The 10,009-nt window shown below is 50.9% G+C and overlaps 1 protein-coding gene and 1 long non-coding RNA gene across 2 annotated transcripts; one reads left to right on the forward strand and one right to left on the reverse strand.

Moving 5' to 3' along the window:
• Nucleotides 1–259: 259 nt before the first annotated feature.
• Nucleotides 260–3,922, reverse strand: Hoxa11 (homeobox A11). Its single transcript, NM_001129878.1, has 2 exons — nt 3,166–3,922; nt 260–1,755 (listed from the first exon to the last, which is right to left on the reverse strand). The coding sequence occupies exons 1-2, from the start codon at nt 3,872–3,874 to the stop codon at nt 1,523–1,525; spliced, it is 942 nt and encodes a 313-aa protein (NP_001123350.1). The 5' UTR covers nt 3,875–3,922; the 3' UTR covers nt 260–1,522.
• Nucleotides 3,923–4,148: 226 nt separating this feature from the next.
• On the forward strand, nt 4,149–7,923 carry Hoxa11-as (HOXA11 antisense RNA). The gene is made up of 2 exons (NR_132628.1): nt 4,149–4,959; nt 7,222–7,923. It is a non-coding gene; the product is annotated as an HOXA11 antisense RNA (long non-coding RNA).
• The last annotated feature ends 2,086 nt before the right edge of the window (nt 7,924–10,009 follow it).

Genomic DNA, 10,009 nt, shown 5'->3' on the forward strand with positions numbered 1-10,009 from the left:
GTACTCATTACAGACAGAATCACCAGGGATTTCTTAAAGCAGGGAGGCAGAAAAGACTCATTTGAAGACCGCCTGGCTCCCCAGAGGAAGTTCTCAGGTCTTAGAAGTCTGGCTCCCAGTATGCCAGCCCTTTCCAAATGTCACAGTGTTGTAAGAGATTAAAAAGACCATCCCCAACATCCTTCCCACTCTCTCCAGCACCCTCAAATAAATCAACTAATTGGGGGGTGGAGTGGGAAAAAGGAGTATTGAAACACATTAGGTTATGATTTCTTTATTTACAAGTCTTTTGAACACCATCCCTGTATGAAGCATACATTCAAATATTTTAGCAGTGAGCGAGTTTAAACCTTGGAACACTGTAAACAGATAGAGCCTTTAAATATTTTATTATCCCCACCCCCCTCTACATTGCATCTTAAAATTCGCTTTGGTTCCTTCGGGGAAATATATATATAATATAATATTTATCTTTTAAAATAACTCCAAATCATTCTCCGGCTCTTAGAAGATTGCCAGAAGCTCCCAAGCTCAGTTCTGAGTCAATGAGCACAGAGTGCAGCGTAGGGATGGGGGAGTTGGGAAGTGGGGAGACTTCAGCCCCTCATAGCCAAAGGCCAAGGAGCCACTGGCCAGGTTTACTGCTCTGCTGCCTTACATACACCAAATCCAAGCTTCCTTAATGTGGTGGAGAGTTTGCCAAACTGTAGAACTCCACAGGCATTTCCTGTAGAGATTGAGGGGCCAGCAACCAGCAAAACCTCTGGATTTCTCAATGTCTTCTACCCCAGGAATTGTCAGTTCTGAGATGGGGCCTGAATGAAGACCCATCACCACCATTGGGAGGTAGAAGACCCAGGTGGGCTGCAAAAGGTGGCTGCTAGGAGCTCAGGTTTGGGTGCAGATCAGTGGTAGCTAGGCGGGATGGAAAGATATTAACGTCATCTGGATAGATTTTTCATTCCTCCAGGGCCCCCAGCTCTCTCCCATTTCACAGCCACCTTTTAGTTCAACTGTCTTTCACATTACGTTTGGAAAACAACCCCATTCTGGATCTCTAGGAATCTTCCCCTTTCCGCCTACCCCTATCCCCAAGCTGAACTAGGCTTGGGGCATACAATTTCTTGATTGGGGAGACCTGGGGGTGGGCAGGCTCTGTGCAGAGGGTCTTGAGCGGGTGGCCTCCATAGGGCTTGGCAGGGGGCCCAATCCCCAGTGACCACACCCAGCCCAAAGCTTTTGCAGGCTCTAAGAGTGAACCATCAGGGGGTCCCAAACCATTCATTCTGTTGATTCACAACTCTTAGAATCCAATTATTAGGAAGCTTAGCCATGGAGATCTGAACCAAGAGAGTTTCAGGCCCCTTCCTATTGGGCTATCTCTGCAAAGGAAGCCTCCCCTCTCTCCTATATCACCCCCCCCCTTTTCCAAGTCACAATGTGGCTTGACCTTGTCAAGGGCAAAATCTGCATATTATTTCACATGTATGAAGCCCTCTCCCAATTCCAGTAGGCGGGGGCCTTAGAGAAGTGGATTAGCTGAGTAGTACTGTAACCGGTCTCTGTTAATCTTTTTTTCCTTCATTCTTCTGTTCTGAAACCAGATTTTGACTTGACGGTCGGTGAGGTTGAGCATACGGGACAGTTGCAGACGCTTCTCTTTGTTGATGTAGACGCTGAAGAAGAACTCTCGCTCCAGCTCTCGGATCTGGTATTTGGTATAAGGGCAGCGCTTTTTGCGGGTGCGTTGGCCACCTAAGGAGAGAGAGAAGGCAAAGAGTGAGCGGGCGATAGACCTTCTCCCCAGGACCCCCATTGGAGAAGGTCTGGCCACAGGGTCTAGAGGCCCAATCCAGGCCCTTTCAAAGTCTTTCCAGGCCCCTGCCTTCAGGCTTCTATTGCTGGTCAGGGACAAGTTGCAGTCTGGAGCCGGCTTCAGATAAAAGCCAGCTCCCCAGATAGGCCCCCAGGGAAAGGGCTCAGGCTGCCCCTTGAGCAGAAAGGAAGGCTCCTCAGAGCAACAGGCGAATTTGCGCTGACTGAACCGCTTTGAACGGAGGCAAGTGGGGGTTGCAGGCTGCTCCTTGCCCCGCCAGACTAAACAAACAGCCGCCCGAGGACATTTCACCTTCAGCACCTGGGCCGCCTGTTCCTGAGGCAGTAAAGGCACGCATCCTGGCTCCAGACTTTCCTTGTTGTAGCCATGATTTAGCCCTCCTTAACATCTGGGGAGGCTGCAGGGTCTTTTTGTCAGCCTGACTTCTGATCACCAGTCTAGTCTCTTCCGCTAGCCTCCCAGCTCTCTCGAGGTGGGAGGTGACAGAGGAAACCCCCTACCCAGGCCTTCACTCTGTACTCACCACCACCACATAGCCAGAGGGCCCTCAGCAGGGTAGGGATGCTAGTTTAGGAAGGGTAGGGGAAAGAGGCTACCTTAAACCTCACCTCACGCAGGAGCTATTTGGTCACCCCCACCTTTAAGAAACACACACACACACACACACACACACACACACACACACACACACACACTTTTGACTGATTTAAAAACAATTGTGAAAAACAGAAGGCAACACGTAATTGCAACCTCGCCAGAGGAAAATGGCTTCCTTTGGACAAAAAGGCCAACTTTAGGTTAATTTGTTTCTTTTAATATATTGCTTGAGCTAAGTGGACTACTTTATCTGTTAAATGCGCTCCTAGCGCCATCGTTAAACAGGCGATGCCTTTGAATCCGAGCCGGGACTGGAGTCCCTCCGCAACACATGGCTTTTATAAAAATCTCCGGATTACCTCGCTATCAAAGGCTCCTGAAGCCCTTGTAGGGGGAATTTACAGGCGCCCACCTCCGGCTCCCCAGCCTGGAGCTGGCCTCGAGCGGGAATCGTGCTGTTGGGTTTAGAAGCTGAGAAGGGAAAAAAGGAAAAAGGGGAGTTGTATTTTTTTTTTTCTGCAGGCATGCTTTGGCCGGTGGGTATTTCACGGCCAATTTCAGCACTCGCCACGTGATCCCTCCTTTTATAACAAAGTTTTGTTGGGGGAAACCTAAAGGCCCTTCATAAACCTTATATGCTTATAAAACAGCATATAAAAATTTAACAGCGGTGCTGCGCTAGATTCCCAACTCCCCTTTCATAAAGCGCTGGGCGCTGCCTTTATACGCACCGGAGCCACCGGCCTTGTCCTCAGTGTGGCCGGAAGACGACTCGGGGCTGCTGCTGCTCTCGGGTCGCCGCCGCCGCTCCTTCTCCTCCGCCGCCGCCTCCTGACAGCCGCCGCCGCCACCGCCGTCCGAACTTGAAGTTGCCGGCGCGCCGGTGGCCGCCGCCGCCACCGCCGCAGCGGAGGTCGCAGCTGCTGTTGGGGGCCCTTTCTCGGCGTTCTTGTCCCCAGGGTAGTCGGAGGAAGCGAGGTTTTCCGGGGTGCCGTAAGCCGTCTCGAAAAACTGGTCGAAAGCCTGTGGCAGAACGCCGTTCCTGCCCACCGTGCTATAGAAATTGGACGAGACGGCGGGGGTGGGGTGGTGGTAGACGTTGGCCGAGCTCTTGGCCAGCACGTCGCCAGGCACGCCGGCCGCGCTGGGCGCCTGCAGACAGTCTCTGTGCACGAGCTCCTCCGCGGAGTAGCAGTGGGCCAGATTGCCGCGGGGGTGCCATTTAGTGGCGGGCTCAATGGCGTATTCTCTGAAGGTCACTTCGCGCACGGGTTGGACCTGGGGCAGGTTGGAGGAGTAGGAGTATGTCATTGGGCGCGAAGACGGGGTCTGGGGCAAAAAAGAAGGGAGGCTGGAGAAATCTGGACCCGAGACGTAGTAAGTACAACTTGGCAAATACATGTTAGAGGAGCAGGGACCACGCTCATCAAAATCCATCATTGGGCTACCTTGGGCTCTCCGCAGTAGCCGAGCTTAACATGATTCTCCACTGCAGCTGCCTCTTTGAAGCGGATCCGTGAAGTAGAAATTTGGAGACGTAAGCTGACGTGGAAATCTATCCCCATCCTTAGCAGGGAGGTGCTGGTCATGTGACCCGATGTTGAAATTGACAAGCCGCGAGCTAGTCCCGGCTTTTTTTTTTTAACCCCCCTCCCTTTCCTTTTTTCCCCCTCCCCTCCCTCCTCGGCTTCCTTTCTTTGTAGCCACCTCAGGGGAAGCAACAGATCGTCACTCGGTGTTCTCACCGAAAGCACGTAATCGCCGGTGTAACTCATGTTGGCTGGGGGGCCTCCCCGCTCGCAGAAAGGCTGGGGTGCGCCCCCAAGCAGCTTTCCTTTGCTCAGCTGCATGGTCCTGGTCCACGAGCGCTCTGAGGGCGGCAAGAGAGCGCAACTCCTGACGCCTCCCCCCACTCCCCGGTGGGTGAGGGATGCTCTGGGATGGGGGTGGCCAGGTGAACGCCCGGAATTGTGTAGCTTCAGGTTCCGGAGTCTGTTGTCCGAAGGCTTACGTTCAGCACCTTCTTCGCAGTCCCCCTCCCACAGACTTGCTCTGGAAAGCACCTCAGTCTCAGAATCTGGCTGGACCCCATTTGGGGCCAGGCTTCGCAGCCACGGATGTGCCGGCCTCGTGGCTTGTCCGATTTGCACGGTGACTTGATTACACGCTCTCATTCATGGTCACTTCCGAAGCGCTTTAGTGCCTTCCGTCCCCAAACCGCCAACAGGCAAAGCGGCTTTCCTCCGCGGTTTGTCAATAATCCGCGCTGTCCGGAAGGGCCTTCGCCTTACCCGGGTTCCACCTTCCCTGTATCTTTCTGCTTACTTCCTCATCCCACACTCTGTCCTTGGAGGAACCCCTTCTCCTCGCTGCCTGTAGGGGTTCGGAGTGACTCCACAGAGCCAGAGGCGCTTCTGCTCACCGGTCCGCAAGCTGCCTGGTCTGCTGAAGCTGACGAATCGGGAAACCATGCAATTGAGGCGAACCTTGGGCTGCTTTAGAGGCGCTGAGGAGCCTTCTCCTGGGTATGCTGCACCTTTGGGGGGGGGGCACCAGGCTGCTTGCAAGGCTTCAGAGCTGTGGGGGGAAAGGAGGGTGGCAAAGAGGGAGTAATGGCCTAAACCCTGGCTAAGAAAGGAGTCTCTTCTTCCTTGCAAAACCTAAGAGTGAAAGCAAAGGATATTCAAGGCGGAAACTCAGACAGCTCCCATCATTCTTGTTCTTTAGTCCACAGGAGAAGCACAATGCCAAAGAAAAGAGAGGTGCTCTCCTAGCTGCCTGCACCTTGGGCCACGGCGACATCTCGAAAGGGGCAAGGCTTGCTGTACAGATAGATAACTCTAAAGGGTCCACGGCTGCTAAGACGCACTTAGCTTTCTCCAGAGGAGGAGATGGGGATTAAGAAGACAAAATAACGACTGCCATTCTCCAAGAGCAAAGACGTACTTTGGGAAAATGAAAGAAAAAAAGAGAGCAAAGAACAGTCAGGCAGATTGAGCAGAGATGGGGCTCCAGACTTGGGGGCTCCCCACAACTCCCTTCTTAGAAGGTGCCAGGGTGTCACAACAGTCAAAAGTGAAAAATGAAAACCATTTTCCCTTTCCCCATGCAGGAAATAGCCAAAGGTATTTACATATCTTGGGGAGATTTAGAGTATAAACGCTAAGATCTTTGGTATTTAAGTGTCAACATCGATTTATTTATTTATTGCTGAGCTGACTGTAACTGACTCAATAACAAATTTAATCATGTATTGCTCTGGAAAAGAACTACTCTCGTTATGTATTTTCTCCAAATAATGACCCACCATTGCATTTGAATGCCCACTGTAAATATCAATAATATCAAGTAATTACTGTGTAGTGGAGTAAACTAATTTATTAGCATTAATGTTTATGTGGCTCCAAGCCCCCCTCCCCTCTTTTACAAGGGCTGCTTATCACAAATCAAGCTACTCGGACACATTGGTTTAATGAACTCTTTATTCAGGATTTGCTGCAGAAACTTTCATGCCCCTTGAAATCCCTGAGAGCTGAACTTGAAATTATTTGTGCATCTCCAGCTTGACATATTTGTCCACTGTGGCTTCATAGATGTCTTTGTGGTGTGTGAAGGAAATCTAGGAGGGCGAGAGGTTGTTGGGGAAGGATAGCTTCAGGCCTTCCAAGGCTGGGGATCAAAGCCACAGGATGGTCCTGCAGCAAAAACTTCTATTTCCAGCAGTCACCAAGGAGGCAAGCATATTTGTTCTCTTCACAATATCTTTCTGGGGATCAAATATGAAAGGGAGGTGGGGTTGCAAACGGTCTTATTTGAGCAGTTCCCTGGATTGGTTTTGCTACCTCAAACTTTCGCCAACAGCCCACCCAGTCCTCAATACCCTTTCCCTCGAACAAAAGGAATGCCTGAAGGGTTTCAGTGACTTTGCCATAACAAAGGCGCCACCATTGCTGGGCTCGCCCCGCCCCTGGGTGAAGGCAAACAAATTCTTGCACTTGTATTAGGGCTTTTAAGACCATAATTGAACCCGGGGGCGTCTAGGAGAACCGAAAACAGTTCTAGACAGACCTGTGGTTTTATAGTAGTTTTGGCAGTCAACTTCAGCTTGTGCCTTAACAGTGGGGCCGAGGTGGCCCAGCCGCGGGGGACGCTAGGCCGCCTCCCCTGACTCTACATGGCAGCTTCTCTCATAATTAACTCGACATCCTGGGATGCCAGGGAGAAGGGGTACCCGCAGAAAGGTCGGTGTGTCACTGTGCAGTGTTCTGCACAGCCAATGCCTCCTAGGTTCTCGTGAAGGGCTAATTGAATAGGAGCCGGCAGGTCTGTATCCCATGGGTGTCAGCAGGCGAAAAGGCAAACTCCCGAGGGAAGACTGCGGGAGAAGAAGGTGCTCCACGAGTGGCTGGTAGAGCAATTCTACAGGCTGTGTAAAAGAGGGGTGCCCCAGAGGGACATCCTTGAAGGGAGCGTATGGGGGCGCTGCGGTGAAGATGGAGGAGGAAAAGGCTTTTTGATGGCAACCGGGGAAACGGCCTGGAGCTGCCGATTGCTTTTAGTTCTCTAAGCAGAGACAAGAAGTGGGATGCTCGGATCCCCAAGGCTGCTTAATAGAAGCCGTTTTGCCTAGCCTCCGCCTGCTTGGCCCTGGTAGTGTGAATGTTCTTCAGTCAGGCATCAGGGTACAGTAAGGTGCGAGCTGCCCTGAGGTTCGGACCAAATCTGGAAGAAGATTGGTCCTTGGTTTTCACTTTGCTCTGAGACTAACTGGTTCTTTGGTTTTCCAGGAGGCCCAAGGTCGATTTCAGCCCACCAGGATCTGGGGAAGACCCAACTAGGGGTAAGAGCACACCGGAAGGCCAAGTCCGAGTTCCAGTCCTAGAAGAGGCGGCTGCGGGCAAGGTTATGACATTGGCCCTGGACACTGGTTTCCCAGGAGCTATTCTTTCTCAAGAACTCCACAGCACGGGGCTGTCTCCAGAAAATACTCTTCAACGTTTATTTCCTTTAATCGTCAACCCGGAGCCCTACGGCGGCTAATGCGAGAGGCCAAAAATGTTTGGAGGAAGAAAAACAAAGGCAGGAAGTGGCCGCGGCCTGACGGTGCGTGTGTGTCTGTAAAGAAGGGAGGGAGCCGGTTCAATCTCTTCTTTTTTTCCCCGAATTTCAAGGTTTAGGCAGACCCCCGTAGGGCCTGGCCGAGGCTCACCCGGCGGAGCATTTGGAGGTGGCCAATGAGTAAGGCTCGTCGGGCTGAAAGGCTAAGAAGGAGATTTGATCGGCAGAACAAACCAAGCCTTTTTGGAGGTTTCTTCTGATTTGGTCCTAAAGGGTATATGCTAGTGTCCACAGCGGCTCCTGTGGCTGCTGTTTTCCTCCTGTCGGACTAAATGTACCAAGAAGGGAGAGAGATTGAGGCACCTTGCGCGCTCCTCTCTCCTTCCGAGGTAGAATATCAGAATAAAGTGTATTCAGGTGCCTCTGCTGAATCTGTTTTTCCTTGAAGTCGGAGATGTATGGGCAGTAGTTGGGGTGGTGGGAGCATTGAGGGAAGCTGCCCAGGGTGATTATGGCTTTCGAGGAGCCTTTTTTTTTTTTTTTTTTTTTGGAAAGGCAATGTAAGGCCTTGTGGCCCGATTGCCTATGCCAGGCCGGTTTCCAACACAGCCATTCAAGAGATTTGAGCTGGAAGCTCTGTCACTTGATAGGTTACTTAGTGCTATGCCACTTCAAGGGAGAATAGAAACCTAGGCAACCATAAGCACTCCTAGACTTTGGGCTTCCTAGCATCAACTCAAAAGGCTGCAAGGCTGCTACTGCCTTCTGTCTGTGGGGCTGGTTTGGGAGGCAGCAACAGCCAGGTATCTCTAACCCAGGGCATCTGAAATCCCCAGTGCAGTTCATGGAAGGATCAGCGGGCCCCACATCATCCATAGTGTGAATGTCCAACCCACAACCAAGCTACCTCCAGTCTCCAGGTCCTCCTCCAGCCTGTCTTGTCCACAGGCAATTCCTCCTGATCTATTTGTCCCCCCACCTCGCCTCTCTATCCTTTCTCAGTCTTTCTCCTGCCTTTTCTGATGTCTCTTCTTTGTTCAGAGCTGAGGTGTTCTCTGGAAGGAAACTACTCCATAGTTCCTTGGGGGTTTTAAAGAAGGAGGTCTTCACTAGAGACCTGAACTGGATTTCTTAACTTTTTAAATGAGTACTACATTCTAAGTACCTCTTCCTCCTCTTCCTCCTCCTCTTCCTCCTCTTCCTCTTCCTCCTCCTCTTCCTCCTCCTCCTCCTTCTCCTCCCCCACCACACCCCCTACCCACTGCTTCTATTCCATTCTGAGTAATCACAAGCAGTAGCTAGCCTGGAATGGGTTGGACCCACCAGACTGACCAGGTCTTGCTCTCAATCAACTAGAGCTGTTTTTCCATGGACTGATTAAAACACCATACATATTTTGCCTCTTGCTGCTGTCCTTGCATTACTTTCCTTGCATTGTGTTTATAAAGCTGACCTGAAAACTAGGGCCAATCTGGGGGCCATGTTTGCACACAGGTGTGGGAACTGACTGGTGAGAGGCATTGGTGAAATAAATACAGAACTCTTCCCAGTGACTCCAGGCCTGACCTCCATTTAGGTACTTTCTCCTTCAAAGTAGGAGGTGTCTTTGGAGTGTGCCTTCCCTCCACAGCGGCGAGCCGAGCTAAGGACATGGATTGCCTGGAATGTTCAAGTATTTGTCTTCAGAGAATGGCTCACTGGCAGATTATGGCCAATCCGTCACATTATACTCAGTCAAAATATCAGGGGATTCCCCTTATCACTAGTAGGTGGAGACTGGCCGGGGTTAATTTGTATTTTTTTGGTCAAGGAACCAACCCTTTTCTGAGCTGGCCTACCTGCTCTCTACAGCAAGAGCACAGGTAATAATACCTTGAACTTGACCTCAACAGTTGATTCTTCACCGGACTAGTGGGTCTGATTACTTATCCATTGATATCTGAACAAGACTGTATTTTTCTTCTAGTAGAGCAGAGAGCTCAGCTTGGAGTTTCCATTGCCTAAACAATCTGGTTATCATTTAGTTTGGTGAGTTTCAAGTTGACCAGAGGGGGGGGTTGTTATTTGAGAACTATTTTTATGTTTATGGTTGCTGACTCATTAGAGAAGACTTGGTTTTTTTCCTAGAGAGTGGGTTGGAGTGGGGTGAGGAAAACTTTGAAGGGTGAAACCCCAGTTCCCAGTATCTATCTTCTTATATTCTTTATATCCACGCCCATTCCCCACAGAGGCTTAAAGGGGGTGATCTCCTCAGCTGAGCCTGTGGTGTCTTCACTCACAAAGACGACAAAGGAGCACACCCAGAAGGTTGGCCCTGGTCTTTGGGCTTCGTCCCTAGGCTGAGGTTCTGAAGAACATCCTCGGGGCCCTAAATTACAAATGTCTCCTAGAGCAGCCCCACTTCTGCTCACTGCTGGTAGCTTACATTAGAAATCCAAGAAGTACCTCAATGTCTATCAAAGCCTGCAGGAGGATTCGAGCTCTAGGAGCCCTCCATTCACCTTGCCAGGCAATTCT

Source organism: Rattus norvegicus, chromosome 4 (genome assembly GCF_036323735.1).
Source record: "Rattus norvegicus strain BN/NHsdMcwi chromosome 4, GRCr8, whole genome shotgun sequence".
Lineage (NCBI taxonomy): Eukaryota > Metazoa > Chordata > Mammalia > Rodentia > Muridae > Rattus > Rattus norvegicus.